Genomic DNA, 26,005 nt, shown 5'->3' with positions numbered 1-26,005 from the left:
GCTTCGGCGTCCGCGGCGGGTGTGCTGGTTGGTGCTGGATGAGAGGAGCTGTACGCGACTGGGCGCGCGGGCTTCGCGGGGCCTGCCCGAGATACCCTCCTGCACACGTTACGCGCCACAGCCGCTGGGACATCTTGGCCTATCTGGTTGACACCTGGGACCTGGACATCGAGGCCGTCAACCAGGACTACAAGCGGGCTCTCTCTGCACGAGGCTGCCTCCATGGGACATCCGGACTGCGTGCTGTACCTGCTGGCCCCGGGGGCCGCCGGTAAGTGGTGGGCCTTGCAGACAGACCCCCACCCTTTCCTGCCGATCTTAGATTCCCACTCTTGGTCAGCCTCCACACCATAGCCTCTCAGGCTTCCCCTACAGAACATCATTGCTGTCCTTGTGGGGTTAGCTGCTCCAGCCTTCTGTTTCAGACTGCCTCCCATGATAGAGCAGAGAGCTGTAACGAACATGTTCAGATCCCCTGGAGAAGGAAATGGCAACCCACTTCAGTATTCTTGCCTGGAGAATTCCATGGACAGAGGAGCCTGGCAGGCTACAGTCCATGGGGTCGCATAGGTCCGGACACTACTGAGCGACTCTCACTCACTCACTGCCTATAGCGTGGGTCCCAGGCGTGATGTTTGTCTGGAAACATCTCGCTAAATGATTATTGCACAGATGACATTGTTCTAATTTTCTGTTTTGAAATTCCTAGTTATAGCTTGTCAGAAGTCTGCAAAGACAGCTGGGAAGTCCCATGCACCTTTTCCCCATCTTGCCCCAAAGTTAATGTCTTACAACTAGAGTACAATCACAAGAAGAAACTGACACTGCTATGACATTGCTACTATCAGGGCCCTTATTCACATTTCACAGGTATATGGATGAGCACAGGTGTGTGGGGTCCTCTGTGCAGTTTTATAACATGACCTCCACAGTCACTATGCTCACCTGTAACCATTATACAAAGCAATTGCATTCTGTTATTAATAGATGCACACAATCTTCAGTACTAACGGTCCACCTCCTTAGACATTTGAACACCTGAAAATTCATACCATAATAAAGTTCCTGGATGAATCCACAAGGGATTCCTGATCTTACATAAACAAGAAGAGCATCAGAAAGATATACAGCTAAATAAAGCGCATCTTGCCCACTGGCATGGGGGAATACGCCTGCTTACGTTTTGAGGTTTGGGCTTTGGCTGTGACTGAGCCCAAGACATTCTGCTGCTAGTAAGTTGGTCTAAAGATAGTGGAGACATATTACCTTTTAAAAAACAGTTCTGGGGATAAAGAAACAGCCTCCCTAAACAACCATCAGAAGAGCAAGTCTCATTTGACTGTGTGCTTAGGAAGGGCAGTTACAACAAGACATTTTGCCTGTTCTCACCTTACTGGCTTTCTCATGTCCCTTCTACCCTGGATTCATTCCCTCTGTGAAGCACTTCTTCAAGATTCCAGCCTTCATGTACCTGGATTTCTCCTTTTTGATTTTTTTGTTCACTCTCATTACTACATTACCAAAACTAAGAAAACAAAACATTAAAAATACAGCAGTGTGTACATGACTGTCTCAAACTCACTAGCTATCCCAACAAGGACCTACTGTATAGCACGAGGAAGTCTGTTCAATGTTATGTGACAGCCTGGATAGGAGAGGGGTTTGGGGGAGAATTGTTGTTTAGTTGCTCAGTCCTGTCCAACTCTGTGTGTCCCCATGGACTGCAGCATGCCAGGCTTCCCTACCCTTCACCATCTCCCAGAGCTTGCTTAAACTCATGTCCATTGAGTCAGTGATGCCACGCAACCATCTCATTCTCTGTCATCGACTGCTCCTCCTGCCTTCATTCTTTCCCAGCATCAGGGTCTTTTCCAATGAGTCAGCTCTTCACATCAGGTGGCCAAAGTATTGGAGCTTCAGTGTCAGTCCTTCCAATGAATATTATGGGTTGATTTCCTTTAGGATTGACTGGTTTGATCTCCTGACTGTCCAAGAGATTCTCAAGAGTCTTTTCAAAAAAAAAAAAAAAAAGAGTCTTTTCCAAGGGGGAGAATGGATACATGTATATCTATAGCTGAGTCTCTTTACTGTTCACCTGAAACTATCACAACATTGTTAATCAGCTGTACCCCAATGAAAAATGAAAAATTCTAAGAAACAAAAAAATGAAATAGTGCTGGTAGTTAAGTAATACCAAAGCAGTCCTATTTAGTCAAAGCCATGGTTTTTGCAGTAGTCATGTATGGATGTGAGAGTTGGACCATAAAGAAGAGCTGAGAGCTGAAGAATTGATGCTTTTGAACTGTGATGTTCAAAAGAGAAGACTCTTGAGAGTCCCTTGGACTGCAAGGAGATCAAACTAGTCAATCTGAGAGGAAATCAGTCCTGAATATTCATTGAAAGGACTGATGCTGAAGCTGAAATACCAATACTTTGGCCACCTAATGTGAAGAACTGACTCACTGGAAAAGGCCCTGATGCTGGGAAAGATTGACGGCAGGAGGAGAAGGGGACTTCAGAAAGAGATGGTTGGATGACATCACCGACTTGATGGACATGAGTTTGAGCAAGCTCCAGGAGTTAGTGATGGACAGGGAAGCCTGGCTTGCTGCAGTCCATGGGGTCGCAAAGAGTCAGACATGACTGAATGACTGAACTGAACTGAACTGATTCAGGAGGAGAAGGGGATGACAGAGGACTAGATGGTTGGATGGCATCATCAACTCAATGGACACGGGTTTGAGCAAGCTCTAGGAGATGGTGAAGGACAGGGAAGCCTGGTGTGCTGCAGTCCATGGGGTCACAAAGACTTGGAGAAGACTGAGCCCCTCAACGACAACAACAATACATAAAACAGATAACCAACAAGGACCTATTGAGATAGAGAATGGAGATATATATATATATATTCATATATAACTGATTCATATATAACCTGAAACTAACACAACACTGTGCGTCATACTTCAATGAAATTTTTAAAAAATTGTTTCCTGCTGGAACAAGGCCTTATATCTCTTTAGAACAAATCTCTCCAACTCCTAATAAATATCTCAGATGCTAAGGGCTCATTCCTATGACATTAAATTTGCAGTTTTCTAAAGTACCTTTATTCAGTCCAATGGGTCATGAGCATTGAGGGACCCAATGACAACCAGTAACAACCCACGAAAGAGAAGAAGCCACATTTTGTTGGTTTTCGAATCTCTAGCATCCAGCACAGAGACTAGACTCTGGACTTGGTTGGTTTTGGGTTTGCAGCTTTTGAAGGACATGATACTCATTGAACAGCCGAGGGGCAGGGGGAGATAGGACACACAGAGTATTTTAAGAAGATAGGTTTTTCTGGACTTTTCACACTAGGTGGGTAACGAATGAAAAACTCCTAACTAGGAACATTCCCTCCGCCTCTTGAATCTGTTTAAAACAAAGGAGGACACACTAAAAAGAAAAACTAATGGAAATGGAGCAGAACACTGTGAACACCTCCCCATGGCACCTGCCTCTTGTTTGTAGAAAAGCTTCAGCCTCTGAGGCTTTGCCCAAGTCCCAAAGAGCAAACGTAATCAGAGAAGTGAGAAAATGCTGAAAGAAATGAAAACAGTCCAAGACAAAATAACAATAGTTAAAATAGCAAAGTCAACTCCTCCTCAAGGCTGTAGATAACATTCTGAGCCATATCCTGGAGTTCTGCTGCAGATACTGAAACCCCCACCAGGTGGAAGAAGTTAACCGCATGCTGACTACACCTATGTAGACCCCAGACCAGTTGAAACCCAATGGTTGATGATACTAACTCCTCAAAACACCCACTTAGCTCACCACCAGCCAATCCAGAAGGATGTACACCAGCTATCAGGCATCTGAAACCCTCACCCCTAACGGTGCCTTTAAAAACCCTTCCCTGAATTTGGGGGAGAATGGATACATGTATATGTGTGGCTGAGTCACTCTGTTGTGCTCCTGAAACTATCACCACATTGTTCATTGGCTATACTCCAATAATATAAGTTGTTTTTAAAAAATTATTTTTGTCCTTAGGAAACCTAAGCCACATATTTTTCTTTATTCTAGTTTACCAAGAAATGCATTCATTTTTTCCAGTCAGCTTAGATGTTTTTGTGAAGGTATATTTTAGGTGTGATTAGTATTTAAGGCAGTAATTTTGAATAAAAGTGATTACCCTCCATAATGTCCATGGGCCTCATCCAATCAGCTGAAGGCTGCAAGCCCAAAGACTGAGGTTCCTCAAAGTGGAAGGATGCTTTCAAATTGTGGTGCTATAGAAGACTCTTGAGAGTCCTTTGGACTGCAAGGAGAGCAAACCAGTCAATCCAAAAGGAAATCAACCCTGAATATTCATTGGAAGGACTGATACTGAAGCTGAAGCTCCAATATTTGGGCCACCTGATGCAAAGAGTGATTTCTCAGAAAAGACCCTGATGCTGGGAAGGATTGAAGGGAGGAGGAGAAAGGGGCAGCAGAGGATGAGATGCTTGGATGGCATCACCGACTCAATGGACATGAATTTGAGATAACTCCAAAAGTGGAGGACAGAGGAGCCCTGAAGACTGCAGTCCATGGGGTCGCAAAGAGTGGAACACAACTTAGCGACTGAACAACAACCTAAAAGTGGAAGGAATTCAAGTCTGAAGCATAGAAACCCTGGCTGAGTTTCCAGACCATTGTTCTGGGGATTCAGATTCAAGACTGCAACATCAACTCTTCCCTGAATCTCGTCTGCTGGCTCACTCTACAGATTTCAGGTCTCCTGACAGATGGATAGATAAATAGCTAATCCCCTACTGTATTTATTCCCCCTCTGGAGAACCTTAAAAATTCTACAGTATTCCAGCAGTGTGGCTCTAGTTATGTTTCACTATATCCAGGCAGCAGGAATATAGTTATGTTTATAATTACAGTAAAATACATTGTGGTAATCATCTTATAAGTCAAATCATTATGCTCTACACCTTAAACTTATACACTGCTGCATGTTAATTACATCTCAGTAAAACTGGAAGAAAAAAAAAAGAAATTCGGGAAACAGAGATTCAGGTTAAACTGAAAGAGTGTTCCAAAAAAGAGTCAGGGGTTTATGTTTATGAAGACAAAAGGCCACAGGTTGTCAAAAATTGCCTCGTGAGACTGTGAGCGACTCTGATACAAGCCAGGAAATATTTATCCTTAGGGAATCACAAGTTATTTAGGGCAGGGGTGGTCCAAGAAGTAGCTTGAGTTTTTGGCAGATGTTCTGGAGGACTTCATTAGGACAATAAATGATCGGAAGGTCAGATTCCATGCAGGCTGAGACATGCCTATGTCACACCCGTTAATGGTCTCCTGGCTCTGTTTCAGAGAGCTCTTTAGGGAGCATTATTGTTGTTGAGTGGCTAAGTCATGTTCAACTCTTTGCAACCCCATGAACTGCAGCACGCCAGGCTTTCCTGTCCTTCACTATCTTACGGAGTTTGCTCAAATTAGGGAACGTTACCGACTCCATGGTTTTTGTTTCACAAAAGGCAGTATGAAATCTGTTCCTGACTTTTGCTGAAGTGAACAACTGTAATAGGGAAGACCCTTTTGTATTCTATTACAAGTTCAGCACTAAAGGGATGTTGCCTTTATGCTTATATTATACATAGTGGCTCATTGCTGGGAGCCCTGCCTCCCACAAAATGAGCATTTAGCTGAAATACCTGTGTTTACCTTCCAGGAAACAACCTGACCAAGCCCACCTGTCAATGACTGCAGGAAAGAAATTAACACATTCCCTTCAGAGGCTGATGTGAACCAGGAAAGGTTTGACTCTACTCTTTCTCCTTTTAGTGTAACCCAAGCCTGAATTCTAACTCAGGCAAGATGGTTCTTGGGGACATGAGTCCACCATTATCTTGATCTACCAGCTTTCCAAACAAAATTGCTATTCCTTGCCCCAACAACTCATCTCTTGATTTATCGGCCCATCTTGTAGGAAGCAATAGGACTTGGTAACACGATGACCCTACCTATGTCTAAGGCCTTCAAGTGAGTGTCAGCTCACTGGCTGGTGCTGCTGTATAGATAACAGTTTACCAGAGATCTCTTCCTTGCAGACGAGGCAAAGTCTATGCCAGTTGTAATGAGCATAACTACCTGTACTCAGGTGTGTCCTGGGGAGGAGGACAAAAACTTTATCCTTCTAGGTTCATCTGGCTGGTTAAGAAGCAACTTAACATGAGACAGATTAACAGGAGAAAAGCAAACAAAAGCTTAACAGCATGTATACTTCTGTATACATGGGTGAGAACCAGAAAACCTGAGTAACTCACCAGAATGGTTGAAACCCTCACCTTAAATGCCATCTTCAGCTAGAAACAAAGGAGGATGTTGTGGGTAGTGGTTTGGGACTAGAATGTGGAGGAAGGTGATTCATGTGGAGATGGAAAAGCAAGTGTTTGGAACTCTGTAAATATCTGTAGTTCCCGTGACCACACCTGGCCCACATATTTTCTCAGTATCTCTGGTTGTAGCTGTCTTCCTGGGCCAGGCCCTTTGTCTAAAATATTCAACATTTAAGGAGGCAGTTAAAAGACTTTGAGTCTTTTTTGTTTCTTAAAAATATTCTGCCTAAAATCATTCTCTTGCCAAAGAGACACATTTTGGGGTGACAAATTTTGCTTCCCTACAATACCCTGGATCAGGTAGAAAAGGTTAATATGGAAACCCGAGGAGGAAGCCACCTTGCTTCCCAAAATAGTCCCTGAAATTTTGGGGGACTTGCTTAGATTCCTGAATCTAAGACTTGGGGGAGTTCAGCTGAGACCAATTTCTTTTGCTCAGTCCGGGTCTTGCTGATTAAATGTTGCCCAAGACAAGCCAAAAGGATTTGGTGCCCATCAACTTCAAGTTTCCTTGCACTGGTTACAGTGGCTGCTGTTGGGCCTAGAACTCTTCTAGGAACAACGGGGGAAATTGTGGGGAAATAAACTTCCCTGGGATTTCTCAGCGGTTTTGTAAAAAGCCCAGATCTTCTGAGACTCTTCAGTGCAGACATCTGCAGCCATTCATCTAGTTAATAGCTCCAACCTGAAAGAATTCATAGTTTCATCTCCCCAAGGAGCAGGGGAGACCTACAGCCCAGAGTAGGTCCCCCGAAGGTGCTCCGTCTCCCTAAGAATTTATATTTCAAGAAGGGATGAGGCCCAGAACCTTGGAGACTCCAGATCAGGCTCCTGGAGAGATTTTGTTACCAGCAAAGCCCATAAACAGTTACCAGGTTAAAAAAACAAACAAACCAAAAAACAATATTAGGAATAAAAATATTAACCTCCTTTCCCTTGTGCTTAGTCTGATTTCTCTTGCTCACTGGGTGTTTCCTGCAGAGGCCTTGCTTCCGGCTCTTCAAACCCCAGTTCCTGGTGTGAACCAGCTTGGCCGATGCTCCTGCTTGGGGTGGGGGGCTGTGTGCAGAGATGCTGCTCTGGACACCTTAATGCAAGATGGCAATGAGCCCTGTGAGCCCCATTACCTGGAGCAGCTGTGCCTGTCTCTGCTCCCCAGAACCCCGCCAACTCTACCTAATCCCCCGCTGGTGAGAGCCCTATGGAGCAGCCCCACCCATGGCCTATTGGAGAGCGTGGACTGTACAGTGGGTGCTCCACTTCTCATTTCCTTTGCTTCTCAACACAACTCACTCCATTGGCGGAGAAACATTGGGCAGAAGGACCCTTTTGGGGTGGGTACCAGCTTTACTTACATATCAAATGCCAGAGTAAGGAGGAGATCCTTCCCAGGAGAGGAGAAAGCCCTTCTCAAGCAGCAGAGACAAAGTTTCCTACCGTCCTGCACCTGCTGGTGTGGAACAACTGACCTGCTCTCAACACACGGCCCCAGGTGCGGTCCTGAGCGAGGGGGCAACACCTGTATGTTTACCGTGAGATATTTAATAAGGACTATGTCTCTGATTGCAATAACCTGTCCGTGCCTTCAGGATAAAAGGAACGAATACTGAGAGCCCAGCCAAAAGCAAGAGTGTCTCAAAGAGGTGAGTGACAGTGAACGCCAAGAGGAAGGAGAAATTCAGACACACAAGGACTGGAAAGGTGTGGCTTTGATTCAGTGACGCGGAAATCATCAGTGACTTGGGAGCAGTTTTGAGGGAAAGAGAGGGAAGACAGTCTAGAGTTGCTAGAGATACAGGCAAACCTTTCGAGAAGTTTGTTCTGGGACCTAAGATTGTCTGGTACAAGTGAGAGGGGAAGACCAGGGTGAGAAGTTTATAGAAAGGAGATTTGAAATCATCAGAAGATACAAATTAAATAAAAGTAGCAGGATCACTCGGAGAAGGCAATGGCAACTGACTCCAGTACTCTTGCCTGGAAAATCTCATGGATGGAGGTGCCTGGTAGGCTTCAGTCCATGGGGTCGCTAAGAGTCGGACACAACTAAGCGACTTCACTTTCACTTTTCACGTTCATGCATTGGAGAAGGAAATGGCAACCCACTCCAGTGTTCTTGCCTGGAGAATCCCAGGGACGGGAGAGCCTGGTGGGCTGCCATCTATGGAGTCGCACAGAGTCGGACACGACTGAAGCGACTTAGCAGCAGGATCCCTGCACGGAGACCCTTGGAGAGGGTAACAGGGGAGAAGGATCATCAGTCTCATATGAAACTGGAATTCTCCCAAGTCAGATATCTGAGAGGACAGAAAGACAAGGGGATCAAGGATTAAGTGAGCATTATTAACATGTCAGCTCTTGGAATTGTTGGGGAGGGAAAAACTTTCTCCACCCTCTGAGGTTCAGCTATTGGGAGTCTGCCAGTTAAATTGACAAAAGCAGATAACCATGAGAAAAAACATTTACATAGCTTTCCAGGAATGATGTACACATGTGAGAGTTGGACCATAAACAAGGCTGAGTGCTAAAGAATTGGTGCTTTCAAACTGTGGTGCTGGAGAAGACTCTTGAGAGTCCCTTGGACTGCAAGGAGAATGAACCAGTCAATCCTAAAAGAAATCAACCCTGAATATTCATTGGAAGGACTGATGCTGAAGCTCCAAATTTTGGCCACTTAATGGGAGGAGCTGACTTACAGGAAAAGGCCCTGATGCTGCGAAAGATTGCGGCCAGAGGAGAAGGGGGCGACAGAGGATGAGATAGTTATATGGCATCTTCGACTAAATGGACAGTGAGTTTGAGCAAACTCCGGGAGATGGTGAAGGACAGGAAAGCCTGGCATGTTGCAGTCCATGGGGTTGCAAAGAGATGGACATGACTGAGCAACGGAACTATAACAACAACATGCAGAGGTTCACAAAGAAATGTGACTTGAAGGGAGTTGATATACAACTGGGAGTTGATATGCTACTTAATAAATGACAGGGAACAAAGGAAACTATAAGTAAGGTGAAAAGACAGCCCTCAGATTGGGAGAAAATAATAGCAAATGAAGCAACAGACAAAGGATTAATCTCAAAAATATACAAGCAACTCCTGAAGCTCAATTCCAGAAAAATAAATGACCCAATCAAAAAATGGGCCAAAGAACTAAGCAGACATTTCTCCGAAGACGACATACAGACAGCTAACAAACACATGAAAAGATGCTCCACATCACTCATTATCAGAGAAATGCAAATCAAAACCACAATGAGGTACCATTACACTCCAGTCAGGATGGCTGCTATCCAAAAGGTCTACAAGCAATAAATGCTGGAGAGGGTGTGGAGAAAAGGGAACCCTCTTACACTGTTGGTGGGAATGCAAACTAGTACAGCCACTATGGAAAACAGTGTGGAGATTTCTTAAAAAACTGGAAATAGCACTGCCATATGACCCAGCAATCCCACTTCTGGGCATACACACTGAGGAAACCAGCTCTGAAAGAGACACGTGCACCCCAGTGTTTATCGCAGCACTGTTTATAATAGCCAGGACATGGAAGCAACCTAGATGCCCATCAGCAGACGAATGGATAAGGAAGCTGTGGTACATATACACCATGGAATATTACTCAGCCATTAAAAAGAATTCATTTGAATCAGTTCTAATGAGATGGATGAAACTGGAGCCCATTATACAGAGTGAAGTAAGCCAGAAAGATAAAGATCATTACAGCATACTAACACATATATATGGAATTTAGAAAGATGGTAATGATAACCCTATATGCAAAACCGAAAAAGAGACACAGATGTACAGAACAGACTTTTGGATTCTGTGGGAGAAGGCGAGGGTGGGATGTTTCGAGAGAACAGCATGAATATTATCTATGGTGAAACAGATCACCAGCCCAGGTGGGATGCATGAGACAAGTGCTCGGGCCTGGTGCACTGGGAAGACCCAGAGGAATTGGGTGGAGTGGGAGGCGGGAGGGGGGATCGGGATGGGGAATACATGTAACTCCATGGCTGATTCACGTCAATGTATGACAAAACCCACTGCAATGTTGTGAAGTAATTAGCCTCCAACTAATAAAAATAAATGAAAAAAAAAAAAAAATGACAGGGAGTAGGACAAAAAGGCATCTTCTGAAAAACAGGTGACTTGGGGAAGGAGGGGCACTTATAACAAAAAACATTTAAGAAATATAAATGGTACTTTAGGATATATGGGAGATAGGGGAATTTTGTGAAAATGTCTGTCTGGCGCTTGGAACTTTTCTCTCATTTTAACACTGTTTCCAAAAGTAAATTAAAGTCAATTAAAACCAATTCAAATGCATTCCTTTTTATAGCTGAATAATATACAGCTTCCTATCCATTCATCTGTTAATGGACATCTAGGTTACTTCCATGTCCTAGCTATTATAAATAGTGCTGCAGTGAGCACTGGGATACATGTGTCTTTTTGGAATTTGCTGTATGATGCAGGGAACCCAAAGCTGGTACTTTGTGACAACCTAGAGGGCTGGAACGGGGAGGGAGGTGGGAGGGAGGGTCAAGAGGGAGGGGACATATGCATTCCTATGGCCAATTCAAGTCAAGGTATGGCAGAAACCATCACAATATTGTAAAGTAATTATCCTCTAATTAAAAATAAAAATTTTTTTACAAAGTTAATTCATTGCAAAGGCAAAAACTAAGGCAAATCTTATTTCTCCATGAGGAAAGACTTATGAATCCATGTTTAAAGTTAAATATAGTAAGTTTTATGCCACTATTAACAGTTGTAATACCTCAAAACATTGATGGTAACCATAACAGCAATATCTAAATCTTTAGGTCTATATATAGTGATAAAAACTGGAAAATACAAAAAAGCTATCAATCAACACCACTAAATATTAATGACAAGTCTGGTTGTTTGGGTGCTGTTTAAACAGCTGATATTAGGGCTCAGTTTGAGTTCATAAAGGGCCGTTCAAATGGTAAAGAATGCACTTGCAATTCAGGTGACCTGGGTTTGATCCCTGGGACTGGAAGATCCCCTGGAGAAGGGAATGGCTCCCTGCTCCAGTATTCTTGCCGAGAGAATTCCATGGACAGAGGAGCCTGGCGGGCTTCTCCATGGGATCACAAAGAGTCGACATGACTGAGTGACTAACAGCATCACTTTGAATATGGAAAACTCAACTGTGCTGGTTTTTAAAACTGCTAAGTTAGATGCAGAGAAACATCGCTTAAAATACCATATACATTTTTATCATACACATATAATATGAAAATATTTTCCTTTAATAAAGAATTTCTCATCATGTTTAATGGGAAACAATGAAAATGTCAGGTAAACAGTCCTGTAGGGAAACTTTTACTATTTATTGTTCAAGTCATATCTTTTTTCTTCAAAGTCTGTACATATTCTTGTGATGTTTTCAAAAATAGGTCCTCATATACATTTGACCCATCTGTAGATCCTCAAGGAGACACTGTAATTAGATGCAAATTCAGCATCAACTGGAAAGAAAAGGAAAGAATTGTATTCTTCACCTAAAATACTTGAGTTAACTAAGTATTAGTTAAGAGAAAAAAAAAAAAAAACCAAAACCTGAGACCTTTCCAAGTGTTCCGAAAAATGAAATATATCTATAGATGACACAACACAAAAAACAAGATTACAATTACATAATCTGCCCATGGTGCACGTGTGGCTGATGACCAGAGCCTCTGGCTTCCTCATGCTTCATTTATTTGCTCAGTAACTATGCGCAGAGGTGCTGGGACAAGCACTGGAAGTACAAGATGGAGGTGCCCCAGTGCACCCGGAAAACGACACGCTCTAGAGTGGGAAACAGGTGAACGGGCAGCTTCCACACAGACTCATAAACTCTAAGACAGATACAAAAGACGGCACAGGGACACTCAGAAGGGACAGCCAGCTTCCTGTCAGTACTGCCAGCTTTCTGGTGGAGGTGCTATGGAAGCAGATACCTGGAGGACAGGAAAAAGTACAGGAGACGGAGGGGAGGAGCACGTACAAAGCCCGCAGGTGAGGACGCGCGGCTGTGGGATCCTACAGTCTGGCTGGTTAGATGCAGAGCTGAGGGCAGAGGAGGGCGGTAAGGAGATAAGGCCGCCTACTTTGGCAGGACCCAAACTGGTGTGCGTGTTTGGAGCTTTTCCTGAGGGTGAAAGATAAACTGGTGACAAAGTCAGTGACAGAGAAATTTCAGTCACCCACCGAGTGACAGCTTCACACCCGTGACTGTTGAGTCTGGGTTTCCCAGCCTTAACCGCCACCAGCGCCTGAGAAGCGGGTGAATGCCACATCTCCTGAGAATAGTGTCAGGTGCAGGCAGACAGTTCCACAGGGATGGAGGCAGTAGAAGAAGGAAATAGCGAGAAGTAAAAGAAATACATAGACCTTTAGAGATTATTTTTCAAGCTATGGAACATGATCAATCAATGAGGAAGAAGGATATTTTTCACTATGACCACTCATGCGTTCACATTTCTCATTAGCTATGTGTAAGGAAAAATATTCAACATGGTGTCTACTATCCAAACAATGGAAAGAGATCCCATTTACTGCCTTCGGTGTATTTCAGAAATCAATGTCCAAATTTAATTCGTACATTTTGGCAACATACCTTTCCTTAGTTCTCTAGTTATACTCCTGTCCAGCTCCCGCCACATCTGAAATAAGTCAAATATTATTTATGTTTAAGATGAACAAGAGATACTATCATAGGAATGACATCAAACTTACTAAATGTGACTTTTAAATAATACTTTTAGACACTAGACCTAACCTCAAGATTACGTCAGTAGAAAAAAAAGTTACATAAATAAAAGAACATGAATTCCTACTTATTCTCCTTATAGATAACAGAGCATATTTATGGAATGCTATTTAGATTAACTGATAAAAAGTACAATAAGTATCAGTCTGTCGAGTACACATAATGTGAAAGAATGAGGGAATGACCCATAATCCTAGGAACGACCCAGAAGATTCCTATATTCTCCCCTAACAGCTCCTGCCCTACATATGTACTGAGACCTTTATTTTGATTTCTAGGTTGAGGATTGTGTTCAAATGGAGGAAGTAGTCTAAAGTCAAATATTAAGAACGAGAGCACATCTGTGGTTTTCTTTAAAGTTTTCCATTTAACGAAAAGATAGAAAGTTGAGAAAATTTACACACAGGAAACAGTGTACCAGCAAGTTTCAATTCTGAAGATATTTAGCGAGAGGGATTCTCTCGTAAGTGTTAGTTTTCGAACTATGTCCCATAGACGGGGAAGGTCCCACAGGGGTCACTGCAGGGTTGAGGAACAGAGAAGTCACAGCTGCAGGGCCTCTGGCCGCTCTTCAGCTACAAGGCTCTATGCTTGTCTCCGTTTATGTAACACGGTTCCCTGCAGGAGTTTTCTTTTTTAAAAGAAAGGTTCCTTTCTTTGGGAAAAAAAGAATCTTTTTGTAAGGTATGAGAGTCATTGATTTAGTCAAAGTTCCTAATTCTACAAAAGAAGTAACAAAGGCCATGTCCTTCTGACTGAGTCCAGAGTCCTAGGCCAGCTATGTTCTTAGATTAAGAAAAAACACATAGATTTTTAAATATAGCATAGACAAAATGAACATGTAAAACCTTGTTATACAGTTGAATAATGCTTGTGGTGTGACATGACTTTTGAAGTAAATTATGTGTTTTAAATGCATGAACAAGAATTAATCAATATCAAATCCTATTTGTGGCAGTAGATACAGGTAATTTAGAAAGCATACATATTTTTTAAACAGAGGACAGGGAACTTGAAGGAGAGAATCTTTAGCTGAATCAAGAGGGCCAAAAGTGAAGAGATTCAACCTTAAAAGGATGTTCACTTCCTCTAGATAGAACCTGGCTTGCTAAAATGACTCAGCAATGAATTATCCACATTTTGGGTTACTGAGGACAAAATTTAAAACACGCAACAGATCTCTCTTTACTGTTTAGCATACTTCTATCCAGGCTCTCATCATTAGTGGGTATATACAAAAGCATGAGTGTAATCTCAACTATCATCTAAATCCGGTCAGAAGTTGCAGTTGAACTTCATTTCCTCAGCCTGAAGTTTCAAGGGGAGCATCCGCTACCCTCCTCAGGAGAAGCAAGATTTACCTAACGGGTGAGTTTGGGAGAAGGAACTAAGAAGTGCTTGCTTGGTTCCCAATCTCTTCTTTGAAAAGATGTATGTGCCCACAGCACCGTGAACTTGGGTCTGCCGTAGGCAGGCCACCCCTGGGACGGGGGTCAAGCATTTGCTTCCTCCTCTTAGGCCTGTGTCTGCGTGGGCAGGTCTCTGACTGGGGATGAAGTGTTTGGAGGCCCACTGTGACTGCGCAGCTAAAGCACGCCCTCCAGGTTCATAGCTCCCAAGTACTACGACCCAACGTAGCCCCAGTGCTGTCGAAGAAACCTTAGATTGCTCTTCTGTGATGGCAAGAAGCCAAATGAGAAAACACGTTGAGATTGCATTTAACAAGGGCTGCTTTTCTCTGCATCATCAACATCATGGAAACACCATCAAAAACCATAAACTCGTGTGCACTGACTGAAATGGATATTTTAATCACAATGATTACACAATGAAAACTAGCTGCAGTTTAAAGACTCCCCTTCATTGCTATCTCAGTCATCATTCATCCAGGTGAAGTCACGACAGAGACAAAAGTGAGCTTCATTTACAAGTTTTAAATATTTGATTTAACTACAAACTTAGAAACATTCTACAACTGCTCAGCAAGATATGTTTTAGACATTTAAATCAAAATTCTGTCAGTAAAATAGCAATTAAAGATGTACTCTTGTATAAGAAAGTAACAAAAAATGTTAACCTAAAACCCAAAATTAATCTTTTGATTATTACAAGTTTGTTTAATTCATAAAAATGACTTATCTAGGATTTCTTCAAATGAAACACATCCATATGTCATTAGTGTTTAGATGCCAGTCAGTCACTTATGGTTAGGGGTAGAAAAACTGTGGTGGGAGCAACAGAGCCTGGAAATGATTATGAACCACTGCCAAAGTGAAATCAATTAAAAAGTTAATCAAACATCTGAAAGTACACTTTCGGTTACTAGACAGTAAGATTTCATTTCTAAAGTAGAATTTCAATGCAGGTTTTAAACAAATTTAAGAATTTAAAAAGTATCTCTTATAAACAAGAGATCTAGCACAAAAAAATCATTAAATGTCTCCTTGATTATCACAGTTGATTACGGTTTTACTTAGTACACATAAATCAAAAAAACAACTCAGAAGTTCACCAAATTAAAAATAAGGATCATTTATATCAGAAATCTGAAACCCAGTGAAAAAAAATAGAACAGAACTAACCTTGGTCAAGAAAGTCTCCACGCTGCCATTTGAATGGCGTGGAATTCAGGTAGAAAACCCTACGTTCGCTCCTGAAATAAGATTTGCATTGAACCCTGAGGTAGGATTGAAATTTCCAACAGAAGAGGGCTCCAGGACTGACCTGCTGCTGAGAGTGCTGAGTAAGATTTCTTCTGCTGTTTCTCCACCACAAGGTTGGTGCTCATCTCTGCCAGCCTCTCATTATTCCTGGGGAAGATGGAAAACACCAATTTCATTCATGTTTCCCTGTGTGACTTGCATTTTGTAAGTTGCCGCACATAAATGGAATCCCCATCACCCTGTGTGAGCACTGGAAGCAGAGAGCAGACCTGCTGTAAACAGTGACAGCTCTGACCTTGTTCTAAAGAAGCTCACGTGTGTCTGGGCTCCTCAGGTAACAAGTCACAGCTGGGAGAGGAGAGAAAGGGCGTCAGAGAGAAAGGGAGGCGGGCTCACAGTGACACCTGCCGCCTCTGGGACACGCCTGCCCCCAGGAAACAGGGATGAAGAAACACGCCATCCCACAAATCCATTTTCAAGCTTTTCCTCTCACCATTCTTATATATACCTTCCACTCATGACCGTGGAGAAATTAAGCACTTGGCTCTGAGGAATCACCTAGAGCCACAACCTTGAGGGCAATGGGTGACAAAAGGGCTAAAACAGCCCCAGGAACAATGACAAGTATGCTCTGCTTTTCCAAAGTTCATTTTATGTTACTTCATTTCTACGAAGGGCCTACATCAGCACCTGTATCTCATAATCAAAACAAAGAAAAAAATCTGAAGAGAATTTTTGGTTTCATTTCAAAAGGCAAAAAGTCAAAACAGCGTTCAGTGTATGTTTTTACAATGAGAGGCATCGCGCTCCCCAAGCAGGGAGACCGGTCCCAGCGACCTCCTTCCCCGGAAGCCACACCCCACACCCCAGCATCAAGTCCCACAGCCCTGAACCCTCTCTGGGAGCACCTGGGCTTCCCTTGTGTGTGCTTATTTTGGGCATCGACTAGCGGAATGCATCCTCGGGTCCCTGCTCCTTTGCTGTGCTCTCTGGGCTTGTGAAAGGTGTCCTAGGAGTGCTCTGCTTTCAGAGGCGGGGAAGCCTGGACTCGGCTGCAGGTGGGATCTGCCCTTTCCAGCCTCCATACAAACCCTCAGTCAGGTCACCATGCCAGCGTCAGCCACTCTGTGAATTACCCTGCCTTTCACCCCTGTGTGAATCTTCCCTGATTTCACAAGCATGCTTTTACTTAGTGTAGGAAAACTTACAAGGATATCTTATAACTCATTTTTCTTAGGATGCCCTCTAGCAGTGACTGACTAGCTAGCTTCACTTCCTACTAATCTCAGGAACCTGGCTCTATAAAAACTAGGCTTCAGAGACAAATTAATGGACTAAATTTATCTTCTGTGATTCTGTGTTTTGACTTACATGTCTAGTTTCTTTTCCAATGACTTTCTAACTTTTAGTTCCTCTAAGTAGAGTTTCTTATATTTTTCCATCTCTGCTTTCTTATAATCTTGTAAAGTTTCCGTCCTGGATAGTTCAGATTCCAAGTCTTTAATTCTGAGTTCCATCTGACTTCTTACGGAAGCAATACGCCCCTCTTGGAACTGCTCTGAGATTTCTTGACATGCTGCTCGTGTCTAAGTCAAATTTAAAAAGATACATTTTTTAAATGATTATAACCTGAATAATGATATTTGTTCCATTTAGTTTTGAGTCAGGAATTTAGAGAGTGATTTTAAATGTGAAAATAAGAAAAGAGGAACTTTAAAATAATCATCATCAATGTGACATGAATTAAATCTGAATTATAAAATAAACGTGGAATCAATGTTATAGTAGTACTTAAGGAACCGGATGATTCAAAGACTAAGAGGATGAAGTGAAAATTTAGAAACTGAACAAGACAAGAATAATTCAAGAGGATGGTACCAGTTTTAAACCACATATTTGTTTCCCCCCTCATAGTCTTGTGTATACCAATTGGTCTTATAAGTAAAAGGATTCTCTAGTGAGAAGCATTCTGAAAGATCAATTTAGTGATAACTGTGATGGAAACTGAAATATTTACAAGGAGAAACAAGTGTGCCCCTCCTTCCAGAAATCTACAGAACACACTGCTCTAAGGGAAGCAGAGGAAACACATAAGCTGTACCCATCCAAAATGTAATTTACACTGAGGTGAATTCAAGCACATGACAGATCAACAAATTAACCTGCAAAAATAGGTTGACTTCTTTCCATTTCTCTACGAGGTCCTGTCTCACTCTTTCTTCAATCTCCCGTTTATACTGCTCAACTTGAGGGTGTTCTATCATCTTCAGTTCCATAGGACTTTTGAGTTTCACTACTTCTTGCTCCAACTTCTTGTTCTCTTTCTCTAGTTTCTCACACTTCCTTTGCCATCCTTTCATTGATAACAACTCCCGTTGAAGAACTTGATATGTTGCATCCAGGTGCAGACACTGTGAACACGCAGCTCCCAGCTCTGCTGGAAGATGATCAGTCTGCAAGAATAAAACAACACCATTTAGTTCTGAGGAAAGTGGACTGAGCACAGCCTCGCTCAAACCGAGGATCAAATATATACCATGGTATCTGTATTGGAGAATGTAGGGCCTGGAATAACTCAGAGAATCAAGAAAGAAGTTCAAACCACCAAGAGTCACAAAATATACTCTTCACTATCATCTTAGTCTCACAACATTTGCACTTGATTTTACACTCTTTTATTGTTCTACAGTAATACTTTTCTATCTTTCCTCTGTAGAATGACTGCAAGCCACCTCCTAGTAGAATGTCTCTTACCCCTTTCTCCCATCTTATCCCATGGTTTTTAAAGAAGTTTGAGGTATCCTGTATTGAGTTATCTAGGGCCGAGTTAGTAAATGTCTCCCAAAAGAAGATTGTGAAAATAAGACTCTAATGGTTAAATCTTGTAAATGTGGATTCTAATCCAATAAGCCTTTTCCTGAACTACAAACAGTTTTTGCTAATTTGAACTGCATTCCAAAGAGAAATGATTCACAAGGTTAAAGAAAGGTTAAAGAAATCCCATCTCCTAAGAGTTTAGTGAGATGATCCATACATTTTTCTGAACAACAAAAAAATGCCTCATTCTTGTAACCCTTTCTTACTTTCCACAGAATAAGAGACATACCAAACAAAAGAAAGAAAAAATATTTACTGGAATATCAGTGACACTGAATTGGAAAGAACTTTCCTTTAGACAGAATGATTACTTGGTAAGTCGACGTGATTGGAGCTCGTGGTTTTCAAACATGTCTCCAAATTCTTTGACACTTTTCTCATGAAATTCCCTCTCCTTAAGTATGTGTTAGTCCTAGTAACTGATTCCTCCTGGACAGAGTGTGGGGAAACTGCTGTGTGAGTTTTAAAGCTAAATAGCTTCTGAATGTTGCTCTGTGGGGAAGCCAACTCTTACAGACTCAGTCAACATGCTGTGAAGAAGCACAGCCCACACACAGAGCACATGTCAGTGTCCCCACTGACCGCCCCCACCTAATGGCCCCTCCAAAAGCCAGCTCCAACACCAGACGTGCGCACGGGGAAGTCTTCAGATGACTCTGGTCCCCACCTTCACGACATCCCGGCTGATGCAACTGGAGAAGAAATGAGCGGGGCTCACTCACTGAGCCTTGCGCCAGCGCAGACTTGTGAACAAAGGAAACGCTGTTCTGAGTCACTGGGCTTTGAGGTGGTTTCTAATGCAGTTTGTTAACAATAAATAACTGGCACAGACACTGATATTAAACATGGGGTTCAGTTCAGTTCAGTCGCTCAGTCACGTCTGACTCTTTGTGACCCCATGGACTGCAGCACGCCAGGCTTCCCTGGCCACCATCAACTCCCAGAACTTGCACAACTCGTGTCCATCGAGTCGGTGATGCCCCCAAATGAGGTACTGCTGTTAAAAAAGAGCTGAAACATGTGAGAATGCCTTTGAACCTGGAGGTAGGTTGCACTTGAATGGATGCAGAGAAAGAAATGAAAACCCAATGGGCTTCATCACATTGTACACAGAAGCCTGATGGTCCTTGAAGATGCTGCCGATGATGGCTTCTAGGCAAGAGAAGAAACGGACACTGAAACATGGGAGGTGGAGACTCTTGCTCTAAAGCAGCTGAAAGTAAATCAATGAGAGGGATAAGCTATCAGAAAAATTTAAAAGTGCTATTAAATATAAAGGAACCAAGACTCACTGGGTTCAATATCTGTATCCCCTTTACAGCATCTATCTCCACATGTCCAATTGTCACAGGATGCTAAAGGACAGAAATGGCTTCTGGGCTAAGATCAAATCTCGGGTGCTGCCAGGAAAACATGGTCTAAAGGTAAAACCTGTAGACTGTAAGTGTAAGACCCTGGAAAGACTTAAGGTGGTGCCTCAGATTCCTTAAAGGATCTTAAGAGGAAAAGAACGCTAAAAGTGTCATCCTGCAAAGTTTCACAGGAAGCCCAAGGTGCAGGGCTTCCTTGAGAAAACATTTTGGAGGGTAACTTTTCCAATGGCGTGAACCCCAATCAAATTCACAGGACACTAAGAGCTTTAAAGAGAACCTTGGCAGCAAAAACACTGCTTGTTTGTTTGACCTAACAGAGACCAAGTGTGAGCCGCCCACTCATGTCTGCCTCTGTGCCCCATAGACTGAAGCCCACCAGGCTCTTCTGTCCATGGGATTCTCTGGGAAAGAACACTGGAGTGGGTTGCCATTTCCTTCTCCAGGGGATAGGGCTTCCCTGATAGCTCCGTTGGTAAAGTATCTGCCTGCGGTACAGGAGATTCTGGTTTGATCCCTGGGTCGGGAAGATCCTCTGGAGAAGGGATAGGCTACCCACTCCAGTATTCTTGGGCTTCCCTTGTGGCTCAGCTGGTAAAGAATCTGCCCACAATGCAGAAGACCTGACTTCCACTTTCACTTTCTCCGGGGGCTCTTCCCAACCCAGGGATCAAACCTGGGTCTCCTGCATTGCAGGCAGATTCTTTACTGTTTTCTTCTTTTTTCCCTGTAAACAGCACACTAACGGCTCTAATTTTCCATCTATGCCTTCTGAGATGGCAGATAAAGATTGAAGGAACAATCTAGATATAAAAAAGTACTTAAGCTATGATTATCCAAGTTGGAGATTTCAAAGTTGTCAAATACATCTATGATTATCAAGCAGGATTCAATATTCACATCAGGAAAGAACAAATGAGCTGAAAAAAATCAAGTAACCACAATGACTGAGTTTTAGATATGGAAGAATTCGCATTTTTGTTTAACATGTGTAACAAAGAACTGACATGCTAATTTAACGCCTATAAATACTGAAGCTAATAAAGTTTCTAAAAAATAAACTTCTTAAAAATAAAAGTTAGCTTAAAAATAACTTCTTAGAAAAAACATCTTAAAATTTTATTGTTTAATAAAATTCTTAAAATGGAATATACATATTACTAGAGATATTTTACAAAGTAAAAAAATTATCTTTTCTGAGACAATTTTACAAACTGTTGGTAATTCTTCTTTCCTTATGATTTTATAACATGTAGTCTACATAAGAAAAAAATCATGAACTGTGATTTCATTCATTTAATATGTGTAATTGCCCATTACTTACAGATATTAGGAAAAGATAAATCACAGAATCTCTCCGGAGGCGGGGGGTGGGGTTGGGGAGGGGGGAAGTCTACATTTTTTTCGTTAAGACTGTTGCAGTTTAAAATTTTCTTATGTCATGAAGAGAGTATAAGAATCTCATTTATATAATTATAAGTTTAGTAAAAGAGAAGATAAAATGCTTACTTATATCCTCTTTATTTTTCAAAAAGATCCAAAACCTCCACCAAGACTATACCAAACAGTAAGATAAATTAGTTAAGTACATTAAGTATGTATCAAACAGTAAGTTAGTAACCACAAGAAACGGAAGGGCCACAAACTCTTCATTCATAATACACCTGAAACTAACACAGTATTGTAAATGACTACACTTCAATTAAAGAAAAAAAAAACAAAAACCACCACCAACCTCGAAAACAACAACCAAAAAAGCTAAGGATCAAATTTTCTTTCAGTTCTTCATATAACTCAGCTATATGTCATTCAGAAGAGTCTAACTATTGAGTTTTCACGACCTCACTCTCTCCTAAGTTGAATTTGAAATAATTCATCTCATATTTATAATATAGAGTACCTCATCTGACTTACCCTCACCATTTGTGTTGTGTTTGTAAAATAATCTGTTTCATCTTGACCTTCATTCCATCTCATATTCATTTTATCCTTCTTAAATGAATTCTTCCCCTTCATCGCCCTCCCCATCTTCAGATTCATCTAGCTGTTTTTCCTAATTGCTTTGTAATTCTTTTCTTTCTAAATGGCATACTTAGTATGCCAACATTTATAAATCTGAATCAAGCAGATATATTGCTCTTATTATCACATCATTTTGTATCGTGACTTTGAAGCCTTCCCTTTCCACGGTGGAATCCTTTTGCTCATCATAAGGATCAAGGGAATGGTGTGTGGGAAAGTACAGGGGAAAACGAGAGTTAAAAGCAACACAACTTACCTGTGCAAGACCAAGGCCTGCTAGAGTCTTGAGTGGTTTTGGAAGAGGATCAGGCCTTGGAAAGGCAGGATGAGGGAAGCCCTGGACTCCAGGTGATGGTTTGGGAAAGGTTTCAAGCACGTCTTCAATTTCACTATCAGAATTATTGTTCTCAGAGGAGGTGGGACTGTCCCGTCTCACAATACCACATTCTGCTTCTAATACAGTAAAAACAGGGGAGAGTACATGAGAACCTGTGTAATTGCAAATCAGTGAATAACACCAGGAGGACAGTCTTCAAATAACTTACCGTTTCTCTTGGATTGCTGAAAAGCCTTCAGTAGCTTTGCTAAGTTTGGTTTCGGGACATGCTGGAGAAGAAAATAAGAGCTTGAAGCATAACAAGTATCAACTTGAATAAAAGAATTATAATCCCCCACCCCCCATTACTATATGATCTAACACAAAGAGCACAGGCTCTGGAGTCATTCAGATGTGGATTCAGATCCCAGTTCGGCCACTGACTAACCTGCAGGCACACTGAAACCATAATCACAGAAAACTAGCCAATCTGATCACAGGACCATTGTTTAACTCAATGAAACTGAGCCATGCCGTGTGGGGCCACCCAAGACGGATGGGTCATGGTGGAGACGTCTGACAGTATGTGGTCCACTGGAGAAGGAAATGGCAAGCCACTTCAGTATTCTCGCCTTGAGAACCCCACAAACAGTATGAAAAGGCAAAATGATAGGATACTGGAAGAGGAACTCCCCAGGTCAATAGGTGCCCAATCTGTTACTGGAGATCAGTGGAGAAATAACTCCAGAAAGAATGAAGGGATGGAGCCAAAGCAAAACAAGACCCAGTTGTGGATGTGACTGGTGATAGAAGCAAGGTCCGATGCTGTAAAGAACAATACTGCATGTTTTGTTAGGTCCATGGAATGTTAGGTCCATGAATCAAGGCAAATTGGAAGTGGTCAAACAGGAGATGGCAAAAGTGAATGTTGACATTCTAGGAATCAGCGAACTAAAATGGACGGGAATGGGTGAATTTAACTCAGATGACCATTCTGTCTACTACTGTGGGCAGGAATCCCTTAGAAGAAATGGAGTGGCCATCATGGTCAACAAAAGAGTCCCAAATGCAGGACTTGGATGCAATCTCAAAAATGACAGAATGATCTCTGTTCGCTTCCAAGGCAAACCATTTAATATCATGGTAATCCAAGCCTATGCCCCAACCAGTAACGCTGAAGAAGCTGAAGTTGAATGGTTCTATGAAGACCTACAAGACCTTTTAGAACTAACTCCCAAAAAAGACGTCCTTTTCATTATAGGGGATTGGAATCCAAAAGTAGGAAGTCAAGAAACACCTGGAGTAACGGGCAAATTTGGCCTTGAGGTATGGAATGAAGCGGGGCAAAGGCTAACAGAGTTTTGCCAAGAGAACACACTGGTTATAGCAAACACCCTCTTCCAACAACACAAGAGAAGACTCCACACATGGACATCACCAGATGGTCAACACCGAAATCAGACTGATTATATTCTTTGCAGCCAAAGATGGAGAATCTCTACACAGTCAGCAAAAACAAGACCGGCAGCTAACTGTGGCTCAGATCATGAACTCCTTATGGCCAAATTCAGACTTAAATTGGAGAAAGTAGGGAAAACCACTAGGCCACTCAGGTATCACCTAAATCAAATCCCGTATGACTATACAGTGGAAGTGAGAAATAGACTTAAGGGACTAGACAGAGTGCCTGATGAACCATGGATAGCAGACTGTTGTACATGAGGCAGGGATCAAGAATATCCCCATAGGAAAGAAATGCAAAAAAGAAAAATGGCTGTCTGAGGAGGCCTTACAAATAACTGTGAAAAGAAGAGAAGCGAAAAGCAAAGGAGAAAAGGAAAGATAGTCCTATTTGAATGCAGAGTTCCAAAGAACAGTAAGGAGAGATAAGAAAGCCTTCCTCAGCAATCAATGCAAAGAAATAGAGGAAAACAACAGAATGGGAAAGACTAGAGATCTCTTCAACAAAATTAGAGATACCAAGGGAACATTTCATGCAAAGATGGGTTCGATAAAGGACAGAAATGGTATGGACCTAACAGAAGCAGAAGATATTCAGAAGAGATGGCAAGAATACACAGAAGGAATGTACAGAAAAGATCTTCACGACCCAGATAATCACGATGGTGTGATTTCTCACTTGGAACCAGACATCCTGGAATGTGAAGTCAGGTGGGCCTTAGAAAGCATCACTATGAACAAACCTAGTGGAGGTGATGGAATTGCACTTGACCTATTTCAAATCCTGAAAGATGATGCTGTGAAAGGGCCGCACTCAATACGCCAGCAAATTTGGAAAACTCAGCAGTGGCCACAGGACTGGAAAAGGTCAGTTTTCATTCCAATCCCAAAGAATGCTCAAACAATTGCACTCATCTCACACACTAATAAAGTAATGCTCAAAATTCTCCAAGCAAGGCTTCAGCAATACGTGAACGGTGAACTTCCAGATGTTCAAGCTGGTTTTAGAAAAGGCAGAGGAACCAGAGATCAAATTGCCAACATCGGCTGGATCATAGAAAAAGCAAGAGAGTTCCAGAAAAAACATCTATTTCTGCTTTATTGACTATGCCAAAGCCTTTGACTGTGTGGATCACAATAAACTGTGGAAAATTCTGAAAGAGATGGGAATACCAGACTACCTGACCTACCTCTTGAGAAACCTATACACAGGTCAGGAAGCAACAGTTAGAACTGGACACGGAACAACAGAGTGGTTCCAAATAGGAAAAGGAGTACATCAAGACTGTACACCGTCACCCTGCTTATTGAACTTAAATGCAGAGTATATCATGAGAAATGCTGGGCTGGAAGAAGCACAAGCTGGACTCAAGATTGCTGGAAGAAATATCAATAACCTCAGATATGCAGATGACACCACCCTTCTTACAGAAAGTGAAGAGGAACTAAAAAGCCTCTTGATGAAAGTCAAAGAGGAGAGTGCAAAAATTCAGAAAATGAAGATCATGGCATCTGGTCCCATCACTTCATGGGAAATAGACGGGGAAACAGTGGGAGCAGTGTCAGACTTTATTTTTCTGGTCTCCAAAATCACTGCAGATGCTGACTGCAGCCATGAAATGAAAAGACGCTTACTCCTTGGAAGGAAAGTTATGACCCACCTAGATAGCATATATAAAAGCAGAGACACTACTTTACCAACAAAGGTCCATCTAAGTCAAGGCTATGCTTTTTCCAGTGATCATGTATGGATGTGAGAGGTGGACTGTGAAGAAAGCTGAGCACCGAAAAATTGATGCTTTTGAACTGTGATGTTGGAGAAGACTCTTGAGAGTCCCTTGGACTGCAAGGAGATCCAACCAGCCCATCCTGAAGGAGATCAGCTCTGGGTTTTCATTGGAAGGACTGATGCTGAAGCTGAAACTCCAATACTTTGGCCACCTCATGCGAAGCCTTGACTCACTGGAAAAGACCCTGATGCTGGGAAGGATTGGGGGCAGGAGGAGAAGGGGACGACAGAAGATGAGATGGTTGGATGGCATCACTGACTCGATGGACGTGAATCTGAGTAAACTCCAGGAGTTGGTGATGGACAGGGAGGCCTGGCGTGCTGCGATTCATGGGGTCGCAAA

The 26,005-nt window shown here is 42.3% G+C and overlaps 2 protein-coding genes across 3 annotated transcripts in view; one reads left to right on the top strand and one right to left on the bottom strand.

The window, feature by feature from the left end:
- The first annotated feature begins 9 nt into the window (after nucleotides 1-9).
- On the top strand, nucleotides 10-7,075 carry LOC122681558 (ankyrin repeat domain-containing protein 16-like). The gene is made up of 2 exons (XM_043883767.1): nucleotides 10-271; nucleotides 5,717-7,075. Exons 1-2 carry the CDS (start codon nucleotides 39-41, stop codon nucleotides 5,790-5,792), a joined length of 309 nt encoding a protein of 102 aa, XP_043739702.1. The 5' UTR covers nucleotides 10-38; the 3' UTR covers nucleotides 5,793-7,075.
- Nucleotides 7,076-11,638: 4,563 nt separating this feature from the next.
- The window catches only part of LOC122681553 (ankyrin repeat domain-containing protein 26-like), a 63,249-nt gene continuing 48,882 nt past the window's right edge, over nucleotides 11,639-26,005 (bottom strand). For both annotated transcript variants that reach the window (XM_043883763.1, XM_043883764.1), the window contains 7 exons: nucleotides 22,642-22,702; nucleotides 22,353-22,549; nucleotides 17,990-18,280; nucleotides 17,199-17,413; nucleotides 15,889-15,974; nucleotides 13,012-13,057; nucleotides 11,639-11,878 (listed from right to left, as the gene is read on the bottom strand). In XM_043883763.1, the coding sequence (XP_043739698.1) occupies nucleotides 13,026-13,057; nucleotides 15,889-15,974; nucleotides 17,199-17,413; nucleotides 17,990-18,280; nucleotides 22,353-22,549; nucleotides 22,642-22,702 (882 nt within the window). In that variant the 3' untranslated portion in view covers nucleotides 11,639-11,878; nucleotides 13,012-13,025. The remainder of the gene's footprint in view (nucleotides 11,879-13,011; nucleotides 13,058-15,888; nucleotides 15,975-17,198; nucleotides 17,414-17,989; nucleotides 18,281-22,352; nucleotides 22,550-22,641; nucleotides 22,703-26,005) is intronic.

Source organism: Cervus elaphus, chromosome 23, assembly GCF_910594005.1.
Source record: "Cervus elaphus chromosome 23, mCerEla1.1, whole genome shotgun sequence".
Lineage (NCBI taxonomy): Eukaryota > Metazoa > Chordata > Mammalia > Artiodactyla > Cervidae > Cervus > Cervus elaphus.
This window is presented reverse-complemented; position numbering and strand designations above follow the sequence as displayed.

Excerpts from the sequence above, each read along its gene's own strand:
- LOC122681558 (XM_043883767.1), top strand. The coding sequence starts at position 39 with ATGAGAGGAGCTGTACGCGACTGGGCGCGCGGGCTTCGCGGGGCCTGC. Across the intron at positions 272-5,716 it reads GCTGGCCCCGGGGGCCGCCG|GAAACAACCTGACCAAGCCC; the intron begins GTAAGTGGTGGG and ends TTTACCTTCCAG.